This window comes from Schistocerca americana, chromosome 1 (assembly GCF_021461395.2).
Source record: "Schistocerca americana isolate TAMUIC-IGC-003095 chromosome 1, iqSchAmer2.1, whole genome shotgun sequence".
Classification (NCBI taxonomy): Eukaryota; Metazoa; Arthropoda; class Insecta; order Orthoptera; family Acrididae; genus Schistocerca; species Schistocerca americana.
Window position 1 is genome coordinate 1,158,409,722 of NC_060119.1, and position 27,351 is coordinate 1,158,437,072.

Consider the following 27,351-nt stretch of genomic DNA (forward strand, 5'->3'; position numbering starts at 1 on the left):
ATGTGCATCAACAAAATATTTTTGCATTTGGAGGAGAAAGTTGGTGATTGAAATTTTTAATGAAAAGTTCTTGGTGCAATGGAAAATGCCTTTGTTTTAATGATTGACTCCCTAACTCCTCTACCTATCACATCCGTGATGCTGTCTCCCCTATTTTGCAATGAGCTGCCCTTCTTTGACCTTTTTCGATGTCATCCGTTAATCCTATGTTGTAGGGATCTTATTCTGTGCAGCAATATTCCAGAATAGGATGGACAATTTTAGTGTAGTCAGTCTCTCTAGTAGATCAGTCGTAAAGTCGCCTGCAGTATCAGTATTTTCTTTGTTAATGCTAATCTCAGTAAATACTATAGAAATTTTGAAATGGTTCTCACTAATAGAGAGACTGATTCAAGAGGAAAGTTTCCATATATCTCTACATATTATAAACCATTTGTCCGGCTATAGATACTTATATGAGGATCATTCCATAAGTGATGACCCACATTTTTTTAGAAAGCCAGTAATATACATAGACAAACATCCTTGTTGGTGCTTCACATTTTATGTTTGTTCTGTGCGCAATGTTCATAACTATTCTTGCAGATGGCAGAGCCATAGTACAACATCAAAATGGCGTCTACATATGACTCATGTTACAAGCAGCATGCTGTTATTGAATTCTTGGGTGCAGAAAAAGGAACTGTGGTAAACAACCATAAATGTTGGTGTGCAGTGTATGGCAATGCTGCAGTTGATAGGAGTACAGTTCGGTGATGGGTAAATAAATTACAGCCTTAGGAAATGCAGAACCAGAGCTCTATGATCAGTCACACTCAGGACGTCCTGTCGCAGCCTCATCTACCCTACAGTTCAGACCTAGCACCCTCGAACTTCCATCTCTTTGGGCTGCTTAAAGATTCTCTACGGGGAACACACTTTGAAGGTGATGACAGTGTCAGTCACACAGTGAAAACATGGCTACACCTACAGGTCAAGAGCTTTTACTAACAGGGAATACATGCTCTTCCACAATGTTGGCATATGGCTATAGAACGTGATGGACACTACATAGAAAAATAGGACATGGACAAGACATGTTGATGCATATTGTAACCAAATTTTGACTCTTAACAGTAAACATGTTCCAAGGGGAGGGGGGGGGGATGTGGGGCATTACTTATTGAACGAACCTCATACTTGGTGCTCCCGTGTGAAGTCAGGGAGGGTTGTTAGTGCTATAAAAATGGTCAGTGCCAAGACAAGGTCACAGCAGGTCCTGCTTTTCCTGGACTTGTCTTGCATTATTGGAAGTGTTTTCTCAATAAGTGTTTCCAGCATACCTAGTAACACTCACTCAAAGGCCTTATGTGTGGTAATAGTTGAGAAATGAGTCTGAAGTGATTCTCCACAAAGATGCCATGTCAGACTGAGTGCTCCTTGGGTAACAGTAATAAGTTGTGAATGCTACACCAAAGTGTATTGTCTCAAGCTGACAAATCCTTTTACATTGGCATTCAAACACTTGATAGCCTCATGGTGTTTACTGGCAGTTCTAATATTACTTTTCTCTTAGTATCATTTCCTCTTCTGTGCCTTGTTTCTGAAATTGTCGTGTGTAATATAGCACCTCTTTTCGATATGTGCCATTATCTTTCTTTGCCGTTATTTTTCATAGAAATATTGTGTAGTGTCAGGTTCGGTTTCTGATGCCACGTTTTACTTATAAGACATTTTCCTCCTCTATCACTTTTCAATGAGATAGTGGTCAATGAGTAATTTCAGGAAAGAATACTGAAAAATTCCTAATTTATACAACATAGAGCTATTGCAGTGGTGTAGTTTTGATTTTTATTTAATTGACAAGAAATCTGAGATGAAAACAAGTTGCACTTTGAATTTATATTATACTGAAATTTGTGATGCAGTATTATGATTGTTGCAGGCAGAAGGCATCCCTGCGGTACTATCTGGACATCATACACTACTCTCAAGTGAAACAGGTGGAGGCAAGACACTGGCATATCTGCTGCCACTGTTACAGCAAATACTACTGTGGAAAGAGTTTAGTGCCAGTCTAGATGTACAACGTTGTCTAAACACTCCTTTGGGACTTGTCATCTGTCCTGGAAGAGAGCTTGCACATCAGATTGGTGTACGTTTTTTCAATTTTGTTTTGGCTAGTAATTATCTTTGGTATGTCAGCAGTTTGGGGGGAGGGGGGGGGGGGTTGGTTGTGTTGCCAACCTCTGCCTGACAAAAGAGTGAAGCATCCAGAAGAAAATGTTAGATGTTAATGTAACTTTGTACATGCAATTGGTGTGTGTACGAATAATTAGAATTGGAATTCTCTGTGACAGATAGAATACCCACCAGAGTACATTAGTACTGTTCATGTTTAGTGGTTGTTACCAGGCCTAGTAGAGTATATGAAGGATGTGAACACTGTCAGATGTTTAGTGATCACTCTGCAGGACATATAGATGCTTGTACTAATGTGATACAGCATAATCAGCACCTGAGTGAGTCTGAAAGGGACATCATTGTGGGTCTGCGTTTGGCTGGCTGGTTATTGTACAGTGTCCAGATTAGTGGGGCATACGGATGTGACAGTGGCCCGATATTGAACTGCATGGGGAAGTGAGAGCAGATTCCAGTCAGCCAGGTCTGACCACCATAAGTGAGAATTGCCATATTGTGCACCAGCACATCGTAACCCCTTCAGATTTGTGTCTGGCATTGGAGAACAAGTAATGGACTCCCTGCAATATTCTATGCCATTTCACATCATTGGTCAGAGACAGACCCATGCATAGACTGCCCATACCTAGACTGCCATGAACACAACAACACAAAAGACTGTGCTTGAAGTGAGGTGTTGACCAGGAAGCACAGACTGCTGATGAATGAATGGCTTCACATTGTGTTCAGCGATGAATTACAGTTTTGCACTGCCCCAGATGACTACCGTTGGAGAGTATGGTGGCAACTGAGAAGAGGTCCCATTATTCTGATGTTTTGGAGAGGCACAGCAGTGTTACTCCTGGGTTCATGCTGCAAGGAGCCGTCAGGTATGACTTCAAGCCCTGGATGGAAATGATTGAGGGAACTCTGATGGCCCAATGACACATCATGGACATCCTGTATCCTCATGTGTTACAGTCTGACAGTATGGTCATGTAGTTTTTCAATAGGACAGTACTTGTCCACATGTGGAATATATCTCTATGAAATGTCTGCATATGTTGAGGTACTCCCATGCCCAGAAAGGTTCCCAGATCTCTTCGTGATAGAACATGTGTGGAACCAGTTCAGACAACTCCATCCTAGTGCCAGTGTCCAGGATGTTGCAGACTAGTTAAAACAGTTGAGTTACTGGCCAGCTTGCCTCAGGAGAGGATACAACGGCTTTACGATACCCTACACAATGGAATCAGTGTGTGCATCCAGGCCAAAGTGGGTGCAATGTTATACAGATAGTGGGCTCATACTGACAACTTCATTATAAATTTGATTCTATTTTTGTAATCACTAAAATAACATGACATACTATTGCAACCCCTGTACTTTCATACATCTTCCTCTTCCACTTCTGAGTGCATCACTTTTTTTTGTCAGCCAGTGTTTGTGTACCAACTGATATTGTCAAGCAGTATTACAAGAGGAGCGCATTTCAAAAGACAACATTGAAGATATTTAAACATTTATGGCTCCTGAAATTAGATACAGCATTAAAAAGCAAATCATTTTGCATATGACTAAAAAATAAATAAATGTGAAAATACTTAGATGCAAACAGATGAGTATAAAGTTTAGGTATAAAAATTATTGAGTCGTAGACTGCACCATTTTGTTTTCAGTTATTTAATTATTCTTGCCTTCATTATGTCTCTTCCTTCTTATTCCAGGATGTTGCGAATCAATTCAAAGAGCCCTTAGGAATTTTGTCCAAAGTAATTGTAGGTGGCAGAACAAAAAAGCAAATGCTGAATCCAGATGTTCGTGAAGTTGACCTTCTGATTGCCACCATTGGAGCACTGAGTAAACTCACAACAACAGGTAAACTGTTATTACTGTTCATGCATATGATTGATTTACTATTACTTGCTTGGACTTACATATTGTGATGATGGAAATTGCAGTATGGAAACAGTAGATAAAACATTTTTTAATTTGATAATTCTTACAGGTGTTTACAAGATGAATGACGTCTGTCACGTTGTTCTGGATGAGGCTGACACATTACTGGATGACAGTTTCAATGAAAAGGTGTGCCATCTGCTGAAGCGTTTTCAGGTGAGAATTTTTATGCTTGAAAACCATTACAAGTATTTGTGATACATAGAATATGTGATATCCACCAGTTAATATGAGGTAACTTAATATAAGCTTATTTCTAGGGATGTGAAATGCTCGCTCAGTTAATAATTTGGTAAATTAAACTCAAAACAATACTTCTCCTTCATATACTGCATTTTACAGAGTATAAGACACTACAGACTATAAGACGCACCGTAATTTTAAGCAATATTTTTACCTTTAACATTTCTGAAAATTGTCATCTGAACTCTCTTCTTCTTCTTCCTCCTCCTCCTCCTCCTCCTCCTCTTCCTCTTCATCATCATCATTGTCCTCTTCATACGTAAGATGGTCTTCACTGCCATTGGAGTGTTACTTAGCCGCACTTCTTGAAAGATTTAACAATAACGTCTTCTCTCACTCTAGACCACAACTGCTTTATCCACTGACACACTTGTTTGATTGTTATTGTAGATCATTTTGAAGCTCCCTTTGGTGTGAATTCAAGCTGAGTTTCATCCATCAGCCATTTGTTCCATTCCTCTCTCATATACACTTTGAATGTTTTATTTATCGAGATATCAGGATGTTGCAATTGTGAAGTGTTCAGTGTCACTGGAAGCCTATCTCTGTGCGGCAACATTGGATGCAACTGGCAGCAGCAGTGCTCTGATGTGACATTTTTATATCTCGAGTATAAGATGACCTGAATTGTGGAGACAGTTTTTCGAAGAAAAAAGTGCGTCTTATAGTCTGTAAAATACGGTACATGGCGTTGATGTGACATGAAATTTCTCCTTGTCTGCATCACTGTTATCTAGATGAAGTCATATCAAAAAGAGCCTTTCCTCAGTTGTCACATTGTGTACAGGTTTTGGTCAGTATTCAAATTCACGTGACCAACAAACCAAACACAAGCACTCTCCTAGAGTGAATAGGTGTAGGCCAGCTGCCTGGTAACAAATACACACATGTCTGTGTTGCATTTCATAGGTGATGAATCACACACTTTTTGCAGAGAGAGGGAAGGGGTGGGGGTGGGTAGCAACAGCAGCAGTAAGTGGAGGAGGAGGAGGGGGGAAGGGGGAGGGAAAATGAAAAGAATTATATAAAAAAAGATTTCTGTTAATTTGTGAGTGCACGAAACATCTGTGACAATGTTTGTTGATGTGAAATATGCTGAGTTGTACCATGGTTTGGAATGCGTGTTTAACTGTACACCCCATTATAACTGGCCTGGTAAGTCAGTTCAGATGTCGGTGGAAGGCAATGGCCTACCACCTCCAACAGGACCTTTCATAATAAAGCACATATAGATTAGTATTGTCTGTTTGTTTAGTTGTGTGTGGGCTCCTGAGCTCACATCATTGGTGGCAGAAGAGTACAATATGGGAACTGAAAAACAGGTCCCATGTAAGTGCCATGTCAGTTACGGCAATTACATTGAAAAATATAGTAACATACTATAACTTTGTAAATAAAGTTTCGTGTCAATATCTCTCATTTTTATTCAGTTATCCCAAAACATTCTTTACTTGCTGTGTGGCCCTCGTAGATTCATTCCACACTTTTAACTTACAGTCCCAGTACACAGGTAATTAAATTTTGAAACACATGCAATCGGAATTACATAATTCACAGTCTGCTGGTGTACATGACCTATCCCTCTCTTGTTGTAAAAGACATTAAAGGGACAGAAGAGTAAAATGATCTCAGTAATGAAAGTTCTGGAAAGAGGGCGAGGATGTGCTCATCATACGAGGGCTATGCAGAAAGTAACAGACTTTTGACCTGTTGCGGCAGTGGGCAGGGCAACAGCCGCCATCTTGCTGCCATAACATTCTGACACTAAGTACACATCCAGCAGTGGTAACATGTGGTCTGTGTCTCTGGTACTTTGCTTTCTGTGACATACTGAAATACGTGCTGCAGTAGAAAATCCTGCCACTTGTGAGGTGAGGTCTGTGATTTGGTTTTTGTTGACAAAAAACTGCAAACCAATTGAAATTTGTCACAGTCTGACAAAGTTAAGGTGGGCAATACAAAACAAGCATGGTGGAAAACTTACTGCAAAGATTTTGTTTTTTCATGATAATGCATATCTGCACACGACCAATTGTACCCAAGAGCTCCTACAGGGGTTTGATCATCCAACATACTGCCTGGATTTGGCACCGAGTGACTACGTTCTCTTCCCAGCAATGAAGTCATAGCTGGCTACACAATGCTTTGATACTGACGCCGAACTGCTCACCAGTGTAAATCATTGGTTACAATTGCAGGCAGCAGATTTATACAGAGAGGGTATTGAAAAACTTGCGCCACAGTATGATAAGTGCCTCAATGTGGATATGTCAGGTTGTATACTGAGGATACTGAAAAACTTGTGCCACAGTATGATAAGTGCCTCAATGTGGATATGTCAGGTTGTATACTGAGGGTACTGAAAAACTTGTGCCACAGTATGATAAGTGCCTCAGTGTGGATATGTCAGGTTGTATACTGAGGGTATTGAAAAACTTGTGCTGCGGTATGATAAGTGCCTCAATGCAGATATGTCAGGTTGTGTACTGTCTCCTCAATCCCATGCTGTTATTCATAGCGAGAGTTTGACTCTACACCCACTACGCACTTTGATGTCCTTTTGTTTTTTGGAAGTTGCACTAATACTCTGTGAAATGTATGTTCTCTCAGCATTTCCCTACTATGGTGGATGTGATAGCCAGCAAGATCATAATAAATTGAGTGCTGGACACCAAGCCTTGTTTAAAATGAAACCTCCATCTCAGTTTATCAGATTTTCTGACATCTTTATTTCGTAAGACTGCTTAATTATGATGACCTAGAAACTTGACATTTGCCTCACAATACTGCTCTCATCATATTTAGTTTCATTAGTATGTTAGAGGTGGTGCTCACTGACAGCTAATTTTCTCTGTCCCATAGAGCTCACATGACTCATGTTCTGATGGAATCTGTACTCTGAATATAGAATTTAAGTGAGCTTTGTAGTCTCTATGTTACTCTGTTCTGTGCAAGCCTCTTCATCTCCGAATAACTACTGGAACCTACATCCTTCTGAATCTGCTTAGTGTATTCATCTCTTGGTCTCCCTCTACGATTTTTACCCTCCACGGTTCCCTTTAGTACTAAATTGGTGATCCCTTGATGCCTTGGAACGTGTCCTACCAACCGATCCCTTCTTCTAGTTAAGCTGTGTCACAAATTCCTCTTCTTCCCAATTCTATTCAGTACATCCGCATTAGTTACATGATCTATCCATCTAATCTTCAGCATTCTTTTGTAGCATCACGTTTTGAATGCTTCTATTCTCTTCCTGTCTAAACTAGTTGTTGTCCACGTTCCTCTTCCACTCATGGCTACACTCCATACAAATACCCTCAGAAACGTCTTCCTGTCACTTAAATCTATACCCGATGTTAACAAATTTCTCTTCTTCAGAAAACACTTTCCTTGCTATAGCCAGTCTACATTTTATAGCCTCCCTAGTTCAACAGTCATCATTAATTTTGCTTCCAAATAACAAAACATATTTACCACTTTTAAGTGTCTCATCTCCTAATCTAATTCCCTCAGCATTGCTTGATTCAATTTGACTACATTCCATTATCCTTGTTTTACTTTTGTTGATGTTCATCTTACATCCTCCTTTCAAGACACTGTCCATTCCGTTCAGCTGCTCTTCCAGGTCCTTTGCCGTCTCTGACAGAATCACAATGTTGTCGGTAAACCTCAAAGTTTTTATTTCTTCTCCATGGATGGTAATTCCTACTCCAAAATTTTTCTTTTGTTTCCTTTACTGCTTGTTCAATATGCAGATTGAATAACATCGCAGATAGGCTACAACCCTGTCTTACTCCTTTCTCAACCATTGCTTCCTTTTCATGCCCCCTTGATTCTTGTAACTTCCATCTGGTTTCTGTACAAATTGTAAATAGCCTTTCACTCCATGTGTTTTAACCCTGCCACCTTCAGAATTCGAAAGAGAGTATTCCAGTCAGTATTGTCAAAAGTCTACAAATGCTAGAAACATAATTTGCCTTTCCTTAACCTATCTTCTAAGATAACTCGTAGAGTCAGTATTGCCTCATGTGTTCCAACATTTGTACAAAGTCCAAACTGCTCTTCCCCGAAGTCAGCTTCTACCAGTTTCTCCATTCATCTGTGGCCACGGCCTTGTTTCGACTTAGGTCTTTCAGTGCTCTGTCAAATTCTTCACACAGTATCATATCTCAAATTTCATCTTCATCTGCATCCTCTTCCATTTCCATAATATTGCCCTCAACTACATCGCCCTTGTATAGACCCTCTATATACTCCTTCCACCTTCCTGCTTTCCCTTCTTTGCTTAGGACTGGTGTTCCATCTGAGCTCTTGATATTCATACAGCTGCTTCTCTTTTCTCCAAAGATCTCTCTAATTTTTCTGTAGGCAGTATCTATCTTATCCCTAGTGATACATGCTTCTACATCTTGTGAAGGAAAGTTGCTACTCACCATATAGCGGAGGTGCTTCTACATCCTTACATTTGTCATCTACTTATCCTTGCTTAGCCATTTTGCAACTCCTGTCAATCTCATTTTTGAGACGTTTGTACTCCTTTTCGTCCAGTTCATTTGCTGCATTTTTATATTTTCTCCTTTTGTCAGTTAAATTCAGTATCTCTTCTGTTACCCATGGATTTCTACTAGCCCTCATCTTTTCACCTACTTGATGCTCTGCTGTCTTCACTATTTCATCTCTCAACAGTATCCATTCTTCTTCTACTTTATCTCTTTCCCCTGTTCTTGTCAGTCGTTCCCTAATCTTCTTCTTCTTCTTCAGTAGCTCTACAGCCCTTGGTGAGCCTTGGCTTCTTCAACAATCTTCCTCCACACTTCTCGGTTATTTGCTGCTCTTTTCCACCCCCGGACTCCCATATTGCTGATATCCATTATTACCTCATCGATCCATCTTCTTCTAGGTCTCCCTTTTCACCTAACCGAATGGATCATACCTTTCATCATTTTCTTTGGAATTCTATCCTCTGCCATTCTCTCCAAGTGTCCTAGCCATCATATTCGCTGTGATTTCACAAATTTTACTATGTCCCTGCCTTGTATTAGCTCTTGTTATTCAGCATTGTAGCGTATTCTCCAGCCTTCTTCCTCCCTTATTGGCCCATAGATTTTGCGTAGTATTTTCCGCTCAATGCTTCTTAGAGCATTTTTATCGTGTTCTGTCAACGACCATACCTCTGAGCCATATGTGATAACTGGGCGGACTAGGGAATTATATATTAGCAATTTAGTTTTTCTTGTAACAAGGCTACTTTTGAAAAGCTGCATATTTGCAAAGTAAGCTCTGTTTCCTGTTTGTATTCTTTCCCTTATAGCCTTTCCAATACTGTTATCATTTGTTATTAGGGCTCCCAAGTAGTTAAAAGAGGACACTCCATTGAAGCATTTCCCATTGATGTTTAGGTTTTTAGGGGTTCTTCTGGCCTCAGATTGTGACATTACCATATATTTTGTTTTGTTTTCATTTACTATAGGGCCAATTTTTAAGGCTTCTGTTTCCATTGCCCGGTATGTTTCTAGGAGCGTATTGTTATTTCTTCCTACTATAGCAATGTCATCAGCGTATGCACATATCTGGCTAGTTTTCATAAATATGGTGCCTCTTTCGTTGATTTTATTTACTGCACTATGCAGGGCTATGTTGAATAGGACAGTGGAGAGACTATCCCCTTGCTTCACACTTTTATTAAAGTCAAAGCTTTCACTTGTTCTGCTACGGACCTTTACTTTTGCTCTTGTCTCTGTCATTGTCATTCTGATTAGTCTTATTAATTTAGCACAGTTTGAAATCGATGAATAAGAAATGCAGATCTATATCATATTCATAGAACTTTTCCATCATTTGCCTTATCACAAATATTTGATCAGTTGTTCCTCTGCCCAGTTGAAAGCCACACTGATATTCCCCTAGTATGCCTTCTGCACACTTCCGTATCCTTTCGTTTAATATACTTGTGAAGATCTTATAAGCTGTACTTACGAGTGTTACACTTCTATAGTTTTCACATGCTGTTATGTCCCCTTTCTTATAAATGGGGACTATTATTCCAATTTTCCAATTATCTGGCATAGTTGCTGTTTCTCATATATCTGATATTAATGTGTGCAGTTCCTTTATTACAGCCTCACCACCAGTTTTTATTAACCCTTTTAGTGCCAAATACGATCTGATCGTGATCCAGATTTTCGGCGAAAAATGCCAGTAACGATCTGATCGTGATGCCTTTCTCATTTGCTAGGAAATACTAACAACTTTGCCTTCAAGCGCGGAAAAAATGAATGAGAAATGCATCACGATCAGATCATTACTGGCATTTTTTGCCGAAAATCTGGATCACGATCAGATCGTATTTGGCACTGAAAGGGTTAATTCAGCAATTATGCTGTCTTCCCCAGGGGCTCGATTGTTTTTTGACTTGTGCACAGCCTGGGAGACCTCTTGTAGTGTTGGCTTTCTTGCCTCATTTGTTTCATTGTCTACTTCCAGCTCCACTCTTCCCTCCTGTAGGCTGGTGCTTAGTGTATCTTTGAAATACTCTGCCCATCTTCCCACTATCTGTTCTTCCTCCCTTATCATTGGGAAAATGATAAGTCGTTCCCTAATGCTCCCTCTGAAACTCTCTATAACCTCTGTTTTTTTTCTCATTTTATCCAGGTCCCATCTCCTTAAATTCCTACATTTTTGGTTTCTTCAGTTTTAGTCTACAGTTCATAACCAATAAATTGTGCTCCGAGTCTTCATCTGCCCCTGGAAATGTTGTACATTTTGAAACCTGGTCCCTAAATCTCTGTCGTACCATTATATAGTCTATCTGAAAACTTCCAGTGTCTCCAGTGAAGATTGGTCTCCTGTCTATGAAACACAACATTCTGATACATCCTTCTGTTTGACAGTGGTAATTATCAGAAGTAATACAAAAGCAATGGATGCATCTCTAAACAAATTAGAGCTTATTGCCAAAAAATGAGGGAACTGCTTCAGATCTGCAATGAAAATAATGTTACAGCAGATATGCGTACTCAGTATAAAACATACATAAAAATTGTGCGTAATGTTATAAAACAAGCAAAAATATGTACGATGATAGGTATATAACAATGGACAAGTAAAGTGAAAGCTATGTGGAAAATTATAAAAAAAGGGAAAAGGGCAAACATATGAAACCAATGAGAATATTGTCTATACACAAAATGATAAAACTATTACAGAGCCTAGTGAAACAGCAAATATATTCAACTGTTAATTCAATGGAATAGCTGAAAATTTAACCAGTTCCTATCCACTGTTGGACTATGTCCGTCACTACTATTTTCTGCTACATCTCCAATATTGGATGATGTCCAACATGTTTCCATTATTGTGCTTTCTGTCCACTCCATTTTTAGATTTTCTAGACACATGGCAGCAATTAGTATGAAGATCTGACTACTCAAAGCTGTTACAAAATGTGTAAGTGATGATGTTATTGCCAGGTGGCTTCTCGAAGACAGTGAGGACGGAAGAGAGTTCAGTGATGAAAGTGATGGAAAGAAACTTCTGCCATGTCCAGTGATATAAGTTCTTGTGAATCTGAACCTAATGATGGGAGTGGACAGTGATGAAAACATAAAACTTCTAGCAGATACCTGGAAAGTTTATCATAATGGTGATGGTGATTTCGTAAAGTCCTTTCTTTCTTCTTTCTTCATGCAACAAGGTTTTACCATTCCTCATGGTGTTCAACTAATATCCAAACTTGAATATTTCCAACTCTTCTTCACTGGCAATTTTATTAATGAAGTTGTGAATGCCACAAATATGTATGCTAAAGACAAGAAACAGATAATCACTCCACTTACAAAATACCCCTGTGGCTCTCATGGAGATGTTCTGTTAGAAGAATTGAAAGCTTTTCTTGGTGTGATATTTAACATGACCGAGAATTTGAAGGCAGAATTAGTTGACTATTTTACAGAACACTGACTGGAATGAACTCCATTTTTCAAGGATTATTTTCTTGTCTCCTTTTCTTTTTTATTCTTTTTCAGATATATTGGATGGTGCATTTAGTTCCACCTGTCACAGCTCAGGGGTGTCAAAGTATGAGATGGAGCAAGGTGAAGATTCTTAGTGGGTGTATTGACAGTAAATGCAAAAAACTAGATGCACCAAAAAGAAATGTGTTTATAGATGTGTGCACAGTAGGAGTCAAAAGAAGAATTCAGTTCAAGTGCTACAGTTTAAAGGAGCCTATGAAATGTGGTTTACTAATTTTCTGTCTGTGTGAATCAGAAAACAGTTATGTTTGGTTCATTTGGCACAGCAATTGCTAGCTTGTTCAGGTGGTTCAGGCTATCACATTTTTACTGACAGGTTCTACCCAAGCCCTCCCTTTGTTAGGGAATTGCACAAAATTTCATCTATTTCTTATTTCATCTATTTCTTATTTTCCATGTGATTTGGAGAAGACAAAACTTGCTGAATATGAGTTGTGTGCCTATCAAAGTGAGATGAAAACGGTGTCTTTCATTCTATAACAAGAGGTCAATGACTCTGTTGAGTACATTCTTTTGTCCTCAGATCCAGTTTGTCACTGGGTATAGGCAGAAAGAGCCTGTGCAGTTCATGAAATCTACTGTTATTTTGGAATACTCAAAGTTTACAGGAGGAGTGGACAGGACTATGGTTGTTGTGATTTTACAAGGCACCCCTACAAATGGTTGGAAGAAGTATTCTTCCAACTGATTGAAGTTACTGTAGTGAACAGTTGCATTCTTTACTCAATAGACAACAACAAATGTGGGGAACAACTGCAGACTCACCTTTCCCACGAAAGTATCTAATCAGAGAGCTAGTTGGCCAGATGAGAAATAAAATTCAAAGAAAAGAGGAGGACCACTATCGTCTGACACTGAGGGGAGACTAAGTGGGAAGATTTGTAGCAAATGCTTGGGAAAAGGGGGAAGAAGGGAAACATTTTCTACTACAAAACATAGTTGCCTGGACTTACCGGGAGAATGTTTTAAAAAGTACCATACAGAAAAAATTATAAACAACCATAAACAAAGACCAGTGTAGTTTCTGTGGTGTCACCGCAAGGCACCACACTTGCTAGGTTGTAGGCTTTAAATCAGCCACGGTCTGTCAGTACACATCGGACCCGCGAGTCGCCACTGTCGACGCTAGCAGACCAAGACAAGCTAGCACACTGGCCAGTTCTACAGCTGACTTTAACAGGAATGGTTCACTGGTTATAGCTTCAGAGATCTCATTTGCAGAGACACTAGTTAGCATAGGCTTCAGCTAAGTCAGTAGCTACGTCCTAGCCAGGTGCCACGTACAGTTTATGCATTGACGATTGATCTATATGTGTGAAGCAATCAGAATTGCAAAGAAGTATTCGCAGTTCAGTCTAAAAATGCACTTGTAAATATTATTGTACAAAGTCAAGATCGACGTTCACCGCTGAAGCTGAATTAAAAACTAAGTATTTAATTGTATTCCTGTCTACTAACTTTCTAAAAATCTAAGATGTTCCGGATACATCCCATCAAGTATAGTTCATTGATCCTCACGTCAACCTACATGATCAATGCATGAAATTAATGGCCAAACCTCGTGATCAGACTAAGTGTAAAATTGTGTGACTCACCCGGGTCACTCTTTTTCCATGAGGCCCATAGTTCCGCCTCATACATAACAGTTTCAAAACTAGTGTAAAAGATAATAAAGTTGTCAAGTGACCTCATATTGCATTTTCTTTTTATTTTTTTAACAGTAGTGTAATAATCTGTAATGCCTCACATCCTTAATCACATAAAATAAATAAGAGTTGCAAAGAATGCTGTGAGTAGAAAAATTGGAGTAGAAAGGGTTAATAAAAACTAATGTCAGTGCAGATCAGCAGCAAGTGGAAATCAAGATCATTAGCTGTAAATTATCAATCCTTGTGGATCACTTTAGCAGGGAGGGTACAATCAAGGCTGTTACAGACCTAAAAACAACATATTCAGCAGGAATTGATGGTGTACCCAGCAGAATCTTACAGCTCTTTCTCTAAAATATAATTGACCCTCTCATTCACATATGTAACTTCTTATTAATCAGGCATAATTCCTGATCAGACAAAGTTACTGCTATATCAAAAGCCAGCAACAAAGATAAATTGATAAACCATCAATCCATTACAATAACATCCTGTTTTTTAAAAGTATTGGAAAAAAATAATTTACAATAAATTATTAAAGTTTACGAACAAACATAGAGTATTAGCCAATTCTCAACATGGTTTCTGAAGTAAGAAATAAACTGAGGTAGCAGTCTATGAAGGTGTAACCACAGTTTTAAAAGCCACTGATGGAGAAACAGTAAACAGCAGGTATATTTTTAAACTTAACTGAAGCTTTTGATGTGGTACATCATGGAACACTTGAATACTACAGCATTAGGGGACTGTCAAATGAAAGGATTCGTTCGTTTCTCAATGAAAGCATACAGGAAGTATACATCAGACATGTACATGAAAAGGCACATATAGTATCAGTATATCTGTCAGAAGAATGGTGATCTGGATTTGCATGTTGCTTCACACAAAATAATTCTGTTTGCTAATGACACAGCAGTGTTTGTAAAATTAGCAAAAAATGAAGACATCCGACATAAAGTAAACTCCATTACAAAACAACTAAGTAAATGGTCAACAATAAATCATATGGCTTTACTGGCAGAAGTAAAGCTGTGAGGATGGCGCATGAGTCGTGCTTTGGTAGCTCAGATGGTAGAGCACTTGCCCATGAAAGGCAAAGGTCCCAAGTTCGAGTCTCGGTCTAGTACACAGTTTTAATCTGCCAGGAAGTTTCAATAATAAATCTGCTTATAATAAATAACATGAAAATAGTAGTATAACATGAAAATAGCAGCCAAAACAATACCTTGCATTATCCTGACATCACCATCAACCAGCAACCCTCTGTGAAAAAAGAGGCAACAAATTTCTTGAGATTTGGATTCAAAGTGACCTAAAATGGTACAAGTATATTGAACACATCAATAATGCCAAATGTGTATAGGTTGTTATCATTTAAGGGCTATGGAAAATGCATAAATCCACAGACACTAATGTGTGTCCACTACACATATTTTAATGCCCATTTTAAATATGGATTCATGTGACAGCAGAATTCACCAGCAGCTCTGGGAACCTCCAGAATCCAAAGAAAGAGCCATTCAGATTATTATAAGGGGCAGGGCTAGACAGTCATATAAGCTGAAATTTAAAATACTGAGAGTGCTACCACTACCATGCATGTTTATTCTTGACACAGAAATGTATATTTTAAAAAATGCAATTGGAAACTATAATACTATTAGAAAAGATTTTGATTTACATAATCACAATACTAGACAAAAAAGTAACTTGCGTGTACTCCTAGCCAATAAAAGTTTGTATGGGAAAGGTACATGCTGTATGGCAATAAAACTATTCAGCAAGTTCCCAAATGATATAAAATGTCACCAAATATTAAAGATTTCGTGAGATCTGTTAGAGAATACCTACAGTACCACTGCTTCTATTCAGGAATCAAATTTTTGAATTACAATAAATGTCTAGATCTGCAACATTTCTAATTTTGTAATGTGTTGAACTACATCATACATCTTGTGATAATTGTTCTTTTTAGTGACTAGAGTTAAGTCCAATATCATCTTGTACAGTGTACTACATACGATCAAAGTACTAAATAAATAATGAAATTATGATATTGTTTCAGTTTTGTGGTCATGCAGACATGTCTACAAACCTTCCTCAAGGGACTCAGTTGACATTAGTGAGTGCTACAATGCCAACAAGCCTGCCAAGTATTTTAGGACAGCTGATTGAGGTTTGTGGTATTATAGTATAAAGTCTGTTAGCTTATGGGCTCCTGAGAAAGTGCTTTGATGTGAAACAAATTTAAAACATCTAACAGTGCTGTGTTATATAACTAGCAAATGAATTCCTTCTTTTATTGACTCAGTACTTTCGTACTTAAGTAGAAAGTTTAGAGCATGGAGGAGGAGAAAGAGGAGATAGATAGTAATATCTGATGACATAGTCTTCATCAGAATTCAAGACATATGGAATATTTAACACCATTTTCGATACTCTGCTTTGCAGTACACTGTAATCTTATGTGTACCACCACCTTGTGTAGAAAACGTGTAAGTGTGTTTATACACAGGTCCATGTGTAACAGTCATTGGCTGACATCAACACTAATTAACTTGGAAACATATTTTTCTTAAAAGTTATTTCTCAGGACAACCTACCCTGCAATATTCTTATGAGTTTTTCAGATTGTTTCTGAGAACCCTGTATATGATACATAAAAAAATTCTGAGCACCCTGTATGTGATACATAAAAAAGTCTACTCACTAAGCTTCCCATGTGCAGTCTTCAGCGCAGGAGCCTTTGAATCTCAGAACTTAATCTTTGTCAGCTGATGGCAATAATCATCCAATATTACTGAAAATGTTACCCCAGAATCTCCTGGTTCTAGGAAAGGTTGGTTGTCTGTGATAATGCCAGTGTGATTTCCCAGTATCTTGAGTACTGTTGTTCATTGAGAATTTTAGTCTGTGGCAGCTGACCTCCATAGACGGTGGCTTTGTTTAGTTTGCCTAATTTAGCCTGCTGGAACTTCTTTATAGTGAACTAATGTAGTGTACTGGAGAGTAATGTCGACCAGGGTATGATGATGGGCTCTATCGTGCAGGTTGGCTGTAGTCTTTTGCAGTTACGTGTATAGAACTGCCTGGTTGTCAATGTCTTGTAACATAACACTCTTCTTCCTTCTTTACAGTAGCACCCACAATCAAACCATACAGGCATGTTGTCCTGTATTCTCCAAGTGTCTGTTTATCTGCACATTGATCAAATTAGGAGGAGGGCCAGTGTCTTCAGCAACTTGGATATCATTTGATGGTCGCAGCATAAGGTGGTGTTTCCAACTCCATTCCTATATGTAGGTTTGATGTGTAGAGATAGTGCCAGTGATTAATGAACCTCTTCTGAAATTAATTATACTAATTCTTGCTCCTGGCTGCATTTGACAATTAATGTTGATGTGTTTTGCCATCTTATTGGGATTGATGTTAACGGAGTCCACAAACTCACATATCTCTTCTCTTACCATTTACTACATTAAAAATATGAAGTCCTGGTGGTATTTCATGACAGCCATCTCTACAACATTTAGAAGTCTGTCAAACTTGTTTTAGCAAACTCTTTTTTTCAGGTGCATTGCCTCAATATGTTGGCACCAAGTGATGAAGTCCTCTGATGTAGTGATATCCTTGATATTCGTTCTCTGCTATGTTCTTCATTAGGTGTGAAACTATGTTGGCTTCTGTCATGTGTCATCCACAAAACCTGTTAAATTACGAAACACTACAAATTTATTCCCCAAGACATTTCATTTTTGAGATGCAAAATATGCAATTTTTAATCATTTAAACAACATATTTTCAAAAAACAAAATGTGATTGTAATATATGGTTGTGAATATAATTTTATGAAGAGATTTGCTTACTTAGTATGATCATATACCCACATTAATGTACATATTTGTTTGGACCAACATCAGGTATGGGAACAAAATATAATTGGTTAACTGTATAAGATTAACTAGCAGATCAGGCCAATTACATCACAACATGAGACAACAGCTAGCAATTCGTGGCTGAGTCGTTGAAATATTGTTTGCAAAAAGGAATCATCATATCTGTTGGATGTCTGAAAGCATGCCATAAATCAATCATGTCAAGAAAATGTAAGAAATCCCGTGAAACAAAAATTTTGAAGGGTATGAAATAGTATACTTCTGCACAAACAGCAACAAGTGATTATAGTAATATGTTGAAAGGTTAATTGCTTGTAGCACATTTTCATTGTGCCATTAATTCTAGGTAGACTCATTAAAGAAGGTGACAACTGGCTCTCTGCACCAAGTGATGACTCATATACCACAGAAATTTATTCGCTTGGGCAAGTCTCAGAAACCTGAGGAATTGCTTAGAATTGCAAAGTCTGATTCAAAATCAGGCATTCCACTTCTTATATTCAGGTGAGACTATTATTTTCAACTAGTTTCTAAAATCATTTGGTTCCCTTTTCGGTAATGAAGTGTTTACACTTAGTAGTAATGAAAAAAATCATAACATGTTAAAGTTACATACAATGTATAAAATTCCGCCTAAAGTTTTCTTGATGATTTCACAGCAATAAATCATCCACTTGTGACTGGATATCCCTCTTCTTAAATGAGAATGGTGTTAGCTGTATCAATCTCAACGGTGCAATGCCTGAGGCAATACGAACTGGGAAGTTCAAACAGTTCCAGTCAGAGAGAGTAAATGTAATTTCCTGCACTGATATTGGATCAAGAGGACTGGATACAGTGAGGGTTTGTATTTCTAACATATCATTTTAGATTGGTGTTACAATAAGCAAAAGATGGAAGACAGCTTAGGGTTTATCATTCAGTCAGTTATGGATCATAAGTGTGGATAGGACAGAAAAGCATGTATCTGATTACCTTCAGTTTTGTTCTATAATAGGCCAAACATTTACTTTTCTGGTACCAAAAGTGATGTAAGAAAAGTCTTTTTATGATTCAAAGACTCTTCATAGTTCTATTTTTGTTTTTAAGACCTATTATAGTTTTGTTTATTCGCACTAGCTAGCTTTCACATTAATCTTAATCTACATCTACATCTACATCTATACTCCGCGAGCCACCTTACGGTGTGTGGCGGAGGGTACTTATTGTACCACTATCTGATCCCCCCTTCCCTGTTCCATTCACGAATTGTGCATGGGAAGAACGACTGCTTGTAAGTCTCCGTATTTGCTCTAATTTCTCGGATCTTTTCGTTGTGATCATTACGCGAGATATATGTGGGTGGTAGTAATACGTTGCCCATCTCTTCCCGGAATGTGCTCTCTCGTAATTTCGATAATAAACCTCTCCGTATTGCGTAACGCCTTTCTTGAAGTGTCCGCCACTGGAGCTTGTTCAGCATCTCCGTAACGCTCTCGCGCTGACTAAATGTCCCCATGACGAATCGCGCTGCTTTTCGCTGGATCATGTCTATCTCTTCTATTAATCCAACCTGGTAAGGGTCCCATACTGATGATCAATACTCAAGAATCGGACGAACAAGCGTTTTGTAAGCTACTTCTTTCGTCGATGAGTCACATTTTCTTAGAATTATTCCTATGAATCTCAACCTGGCGCCTGCTTTTCCCACTATTTGCTTTATGTGATCATTCCACTTCAGATCGCTCCGGATAGTAACTCCTAAGTATTTTACAGTCGTTACCGCTTCCAATGATTTACCACCTATGGCATAATCGTACTGGAATGGATTTCTGCCCTTATGTATGCGCATTATATTACATTTATCTACGTTTAGGGAAAGCTGCCAGCTGTCACACCATGCATTAATCCTCTGCAGGTCCTCCTGGAGTACGTACGAGTCTTCTGATGTTGCTACTTTCTTGTAGACAACCGTGTCATCTGCAAATAGCCTCACGGAGCTACCAATGTTGTCAACTAAGTCATTTATGTATATTGTAAACAATAAAGGTCCTATCACGCTTCCCTGCGGTACTCCCGAAATTACCTCTACATCTGCAGATTTTGAACCGTTAAGAATGACATGTTGTGTTCTTTCTTCTAGGAAATCCTGAATCCAATCACAAACCTGGTCCGATATTCCGTAAGCTCGTATTTTTTTCACTAAACGTAAGTGCGGAACCGTATCAAATGCCTTCCTGAAGTCCAGGAATACGGCATCAATCTGCTCGCCAGTGTCTACGGCACTGTGAATTTCTTGGGCAAATAGGGCGAGCTGAGTTTCACATGATCTCTGTTTGCGGAATCCATGTTGGTTATGATGAAGGAGATTTGTATTATCTAAGAACGTCATAATACGAGAACACAAAACATGTTCCATTATTCTACAACAGATTGACGTAAGCGAAATAGGCCTATAATTATTCGCATCTGATTTATGACCCTTCTTGAAAATGGGAACGACCTGCGCTTTCTTCCAGTCGCTAGGTACTTTACGTTCTTCCAGCGATCTACGATAAATTGCTGATAGAAAGGGGGCAAGTTCTTTAGCATAATCACTGTAGAATCTTAAGGGTATCTCGTCTGGTCCGGATGCTTTTCCGCTACTAAGTGATAGCAGTTGTTTTTCAATTCCGATATCGTTTATTTCAATATTTTCCATTTTGGCGTCCGTGCGACGGCTGAAGTCAGGGACCGTGTTACGATTTTCCGCAGTGAAACAGTTTCGGAACACTGAATTCAGTATTTCTGCCTTTCTTCGGTCGTCCTCTGTTTCGGTGCCATCGTGGTCAACGAGTGACTGAATAGGGGATTTAGATCCGCTTACCGATTTTACATATGACCAAAACTTTTTAGGGTTCTTGTTTAGATTGTTTGCCAATGTTTTATGTTCGAATTCGTTGAATGCTTCTCTCATTGCTCTCTTTACGCTCTTTTTCGCTTCGTTCAGCTTTTCCTTATCAGCTATGATTCGACTACTCTTAAACCTATGATGAAGCTTTCTTTGTTTCCGTAGTACCTTTCGTACATGATTGTTATACCACGGTGGATCTTTCCCCTCGCTTTGGACCTTAGTCGATACGAACTTATCTAAGGCGTACTGGACGATGTTTCTGAATTTTTTCCATTTTTGTTCCACATCCTCTTCCTCAGAAATGAACGTTTGATGGTGGTCACTCAGATATTCTGCGATTTGTGCCCTATCACTCTTGTTAAGCAAATATATTTTCCTTCCTTTCTTGGCATTTCTTATTACACTTGTAGTCATTGATGCAACCACTGACTTATGATCACTGATACCCTCTTCTACATTCACGGAGTCGAAAAGTTCCGGTCTATTTGTTGCTATGAGGTCTAAAACATTAGCTTCACGAGTTGGTTCTCTAACTATCTGCTCGAAGTAATTCTCGGACAAGGCAGTCAGGATAATGTCACAAGAGTCTCTGTCCCTGGCTCCAGTTCTGATTGTGTGACTATCCCATTCTATACCTGGTAGATTGAAGTCTCCCCCTATTACAATAGTATGATCACGAAACTTCTTCACGACGTTCTGCAGGTTCTCTCTGAGGCGCTCAACTACTACGGTTGCTGATGCAGGTGGTCTATAGAAGCATCTACATTTAAATTTAGTGACAGGATGTACCATTACGACCAGCTGCAACTATAAGCTTCACAACAAGGAAATTGTGGGGTGAAGTTATTGTTAGAATGCCTACTTTTTAAAAAAGTTTCATACTTGAGGTTTGAGGATGTACACAATATATTATCCTCAAGCTTATTTTGGCACAAGATATTCTTTTTCCCAGAAAAGGACTAGACTCTGTATGCCATTAATGTATGGGAATATGCAAAGTATCGTAACATTTTTATGATATTGCCTCCAAAATCAACAATCACTTGCAAAGAAAACAAACATTTGGCAAGGTCTAAAAAAGCAAAGTCCAATTAAAATTCTAATCTGTATGCATACCTATGACTTTTGAGTATTCGATTTCATATATTTTCTTTCTACCATGACCAAACAATGGAAACTCCAAGTAGGAATATCAACAATGTAGGAAAAGATAGATTGCTACTTACCGTAAAGAAAAAACGTCAAGTTGCAGACAGGCATGATTAAAAGACACTCACCTCTCACATGCACACAACATTCATCAGTATCAACATTCATCAGTAAACACACACACACACACACACACACATACACACACACAAAGAAGCAAGCAAGTCTCACACACACACACACACGACCACCAATTCCAGCATCTCGAGCCGGAATGCTACACCACATGGGATGCAAGCAGCAATTGGAGCGGGTGGGGAAGGGGAAGGGATGGAAGGGTATGGGTGGTGAGAGAGATGAACGCTGTCTGGTGGAGTGTGCAGGGACTAGACTCCAATAGGTGCAGTGTCTGGAGTTTGTGGGGCAGGGAGGGGGGAAAAAGGAATGAAAAAGGAGAGGAGCGGGGAAAGACAGGTGGTTGCATTTACAGAGTACTGCAAATACTCAGAGTGTGAGACCAGTATGGGGAGGAGATGACAGGACATAGGGGGTTGGAACTGTCAGATAGAGGGAAGATAGGGTGTCTTATTGAAGATATTATCAGTGAACCTGAAGCAGACCATCAGCTTGATGTTTTGGGAGGCTAGGAAGGTCTCCTCTAGATGGTCCATAAATAGGTTGGCATAGAAGGGTGCAAAGTGGGTGCCCATGACCATGCCATGGATTTGTTTGTATACCTTTCCTTCAAATGAGAAGTACTTGTGGGTTAGGATAAAGTTAGTGAGGTGTATGAGGAAAGAGGTAGTGGGTTTGGAGTCTGAAGGACGACGAGGAAGGTAGTGTTCAGTAGCAGTAAGACCATGGGCATGAAGGATGTTAGCGTACAGGGAGGTGTTGTCAACAGTGACAAGTAGGGATCCAGGAGGTAAAGGGGTGGGGATGGTGGAGAGTCAGTGAGGCAAGTGGTTGATACCTTTGATGTGGGAAGCTAGATCACAGGCAGTTAGTTGGAGGTGTTGGTAAATAGTGCCAAAATTCTTTCGATGGTGGCACAATAACCAGCCATAGTGGGGCATCCAGGATTGTTAGGTTTGTGGATTTTGGGAAGCATGTAGAAGGTGGGTGTGCGGGGTGTCATAAGTGTGAGGAGGGAAATGGATTCAGGGAAGATGTCTGGGAAGGGCCTAAGGCTTTAAGTACGGATTAGAATTTGTGGTGGACTTCTGGGATGGGATCACTCTAGCAAAGTTTAAAGGTGGAGGAGGCGGACCATTGGCGGAGGCCTTCTGCCAGGTAATCACTGTGATTCATCACAACAGTTGTGGAATCTTTGTCTGCAGGTAGGATGATTTGGTCAGGATTTGTTTTGAGGTTCTGTATGGCTGTTATTTCTTGTACTGAAAGGTTGGTGTTCTGAGGAAGGGACCTGGGGAAAGATGGTGAGGATAAGTTGGAGGTGAGGAATTCCTGGAAGGTTACCAGGGGGTGGTTAGGTGGGAGTGGGAAGGGCCACGGTTATATGGTGGTATTAACTGGAAGAGGCAGGGTTCAGTGTTGGAATTAGGATGGTTTTGGTTGGAGGAATTGGCAGCAAGGAAGTGCTTCCATTGCCGGGATTGGCAGAAGGAGAGTAGGTCGTTGACAAGTCCAGCGTGGTTAAATTTGGATGTCGGACTAAAGGTGAGGCCTTTGTATTGGATAGAAACTTATGTGGAGCTGAGGGTTTTGGTGGAAAGGTTAACAACAGTGTTATGGGAATATTCTGGCTCTGGATCTGGTGGGAGGTTGGTAGGAAGTTTTGGAGGATGTGGCAAGTTGGAAAAGTCAGCTAGGCAGGGTTTGCTATTGCTAGGCATCTACATCTACATCCATACTCCGCATGCCACCTGACGGTGTGTGGTGGAGGGTACCCTGAGTACCTCTATTGGTTCTCCCTTCTATTCCAGTCTCGTATTATTCGTGGAAAGAAAGATTGTCAGTATGCCTTTCTGTGGGCTCTAATCTCTCTGATTTTATCCTCTTCGTCTCTTCGCGAGATATATGTAGGAGGTAGCAATATACTGCTTGACTCCTCGGTGAAGGTATGTTCTCGAAACTTCAACAAAAGCCCATACCAAGCTACTGAGCGTCTCTTTTGCAGAGTCTTCCACTGGAGTTTATCTATCATCTCCATAATGCTTTTGTGATTACTAAATGATCCTGTAATGAAGTGCACTGCTCTCCGTTGGATCTTCCCTATCTCTTCTATCAACCCTATCTGGTACGGATCCCACACTGGTGAGCAGTATTCAAGCAGTGGGCAAACAAGTGTACTGTAACCTACTTCCTTTGTTTTTGGACTGTATTTCCTTAGGATTCTTCCAATGAATCTCAGTCTGGTATCTGCTTTACTGACTATTAATTTTATATGGTCATTCCATTTTAAAACACTCCTAATGCCTACTCCCAGATAATTTATGGGATTAACTGCTTCCAGTTCCTGACCTGCTATATTGTAGCTAAATGATAAAGGATCTTTCTTTCTTTCTTTGTATTCGTAGCACATTACACTTGTCTACATTGAGATTCAGTTGCCGTTCCCTGTACCATCCCTCAATTCGTTGCAGATTCTCCTGCATTTCAGTACAGTTTTCCATTGTTACAACCTCTCGATATACTACAGCATCATCCGCAAATAGCCTCAGTGGACTTCCAATGTTATCCACAAGGCCATTTATATACATTGTGAATAGCAACAGTCCTATGACACTCCCCTGCGGCATGCCTGAAATCACTCTTACTTCGGAAGACTTCTCTCCATTGAGAATGACATGTTGCGTTTTGTTATCTAGGAACTCTTCAATCCAATCACACAATTGGTCTGATAGTCCATAAGCTCTTACTTCGTTCATTAAACGACTGTGGGGAACTGTAATAAACGCCTTGTGGAAGTCAAGAAACATGGCATATACCTGGGAACCCGTGTCTATGGCCCTCTGAGTTTCATGGACGAATAGCTTGAGCTGGGTTTCACATGATAGTCTTTTTCAAAAGCCATGTTGATTCCTACAGAGTAGATTTCTGGTCTCCAGAAAAGTCACTATACTCGAACATAATACGTGTTCCAAAATTCTACAACTGATTGACATTAGAGATATAGGTCTATAGTTCTGCACATCTGCTCGACGTCCCTTCTTGAAAATGGGGATGACCTGTGCTCTTTTCCAATCTTTTGGAACGCTGTGCTCTTCTAGAGACCTACGGTACACCGCTGCAAAAAGGGGGGCAAGTTCCTTCGCGTACTCTGTGTAAAATCAAACTGGTATCCCATCAGGTTCAGCGGCCTTTCCTCTTTTGAGCGATTTTGATTGTTTTTCTATCCCTCTGTCATCTATTTCAATATCTATCATTTTGACATCTGTGCGACAATCTATAGAAGGAACTACAGTGCAGTCTTCCTCTGTGAAACAGCTTTGGAAAAAGACATTTAGTATTTCGGACTTTCGTCTGTCATCCTCTGTTTCAGTACCATTTTGGTCATTGTGTGTCTGGACATTTTGTTTTGATCCACCTGCCGCTTTGACATCAGACCAAAATTTCTTAGGATTTTCTGCCAAGTCAGTACATAGAACTTTATTTTCGAATTCGTTGAACGCCTCTCGCATAGCCCTCCTCACACTACATTTCGCTTTGTGTAATTTTTGTTTGTCTGCAGGGCTTTGGCTATGTTTACGTTTGCTGTGAAGTTTTCTTTGCTTCCGAAGCAGTTTTCTAACTCGGTTGTTGTAACACGGTGGTTCTTTCTCACGTCTTACAATCTTGCTTGGCACATACTCATCTAATGCATATTGTACGATGGTTTTGAACTTTAACCACTGATCCTCAACACTATCTGTATTTGAGATAAAACTTTCATGTTGAGCTGTCAAGAACTCTGAAATCTGCTTTTTGTCACTTTTGCTTATAACAGAAAAATCTTCCTACCTTATTTAATATTTCTATTTACGGCTGAAATCACCGATACTGTAACTACTTTATGATCGCTGATTCCCTGTTCTGCGTTAACTGTTTCAAATAGTTCAGGTCTGTTTGTCACCAGAAGGTCTCATATGTTATCACCACGAATCAGTTCTCTGTTTAACTGCTCAAGGTAGTTTTCAGATAATGCACTTAAAAAATTTTCACTGGGTTTTTTGTCCCTGCCACCCGCTATAAATGTTTGAGTCTCCCAGTCTATATCTGGTAAATTAAAATCTCCACCCAAAACTATAACATGGTCGGAAAAATCTACTCAAAATATTTTCCAAATTTTCCTTCAGGTGTTCTGCCACAACAGCTGCTGAGCCAGGGGACGTATAGAGACATCCAATTACCACGTTTGAGCCTGCTTTAACTGTGACCTTCACCCAAATTATTTCACATTTTGGATCTCCGTCAATTTCCTTTGATACTATTGCACTTTTTATCGCTATAAACACGCCTCCCCCTTCACTGTCCAGCCTGTCTGTGCGGTATACATTCCAATCTGAGTTTAGAATTTCATTACAGTTTACATCTGGTTTCAGCCAGCTTTTCGTCCTTAGTACTATGTGAGCACTGTGACCGTTTATTAATGAGAGGATTTCTGGGACCTTTCTATAGATGCTCATGCAGGCAGGGTTTGCTGCTGTGAGGGGTGGATGAGGAGGAACACTGTGGGCACAATAGGGGTTGGATAGTAGTGCCCCGAGGCAGCAGCAGGATGTCAGCAGGTTGAATAATTTATGGAGGTGACCTGGAGCAGTGGTAGTTCTAGGATTCCTGTGCCATAGAGGTATGTTTTTGCAGTACTAGGTTTGTGAGGGCTAGGGATTGGTGGAATCTGAAAAGGTGTAGGCCATTGTGAAAGGAGGGGGTTGGATCCAGAGAAAGGAATCTTAGGAAAGTTAGGCCATTTGGGGGATTCCATGGTTTAGACATAATTTGAGAAACAGGATGAGAGACTGGGTTTTAACCAGGGAAAGGGATACTTTTGTAAACTGGTGCAGAAAGTTGGAGCAATATCTGTTGTGGCAGGAATGGTGCAAAGGAAATGGGAATGGCGCAGAACTGAGCAAAATAGGTATTGATGGGTGTGAGAAGAGCTGGATACCTGAAAATATGTGTAAAGATGCGTAAAGAATATGTAAAGACATGTGGAAACACACACAGATACACAGAGATACGAGATATACATCTGCTCTCCTTCTCCCAATCCCTGTAATGGAAGCACATTTTTTTCTGCCAATCCCTCCAAGCAAAACCACCATGTGATGTTTAAAGCTTTCCTGGCGTACTGATTGTTCCATAAAAACACGGGAGAACTGTCGGATATCGGTAACGTCCTGCCACGATATTTCGGCACAGAGGTGAGTGCCACTGTAGTAGTACTG

The 27,351-nt window shown here is 39.6% G+C and overlaps 1 protein-coding gene across 1 annotated transcript in view; it reads left to right on the forward strand.

The window, feature by feature from the left end:
* LOC124619514 (probable ATP-dependent RNA helicase DDX28) overlaps nt 1-27,351 on the forward strand; it is a 90,081-nt gene that overhangs the window by 42,587 nt on the left and 20,143 nt on the right. Inside the window, exons 5-10 of the mRNA XM_047145964.1 lie at nt 1,925-2,134; nt 3,888-4,038; nt 4,169-4,275; nt 16,110-16,220; nt 18,287-18,444; nt 18,600-18,783. Of these exons, the coding sequence (XP_047001920.1) occupies nt 1,925-2,134; nt 3,888-4,038; nt 4,169-4,275; nt 16,110-16,220; nt 18,287-18,444; nt 18,600-18,783 (921 nt within the window). The remainder of the gene's footprint in view (nt 1-1,924; nt 2,135-3,887; nt 4,039-4,168; nt 4,276-16,109; nt 16,221-18,286; nt 18,445-18,599; nt 18,784-27,351) is intronic.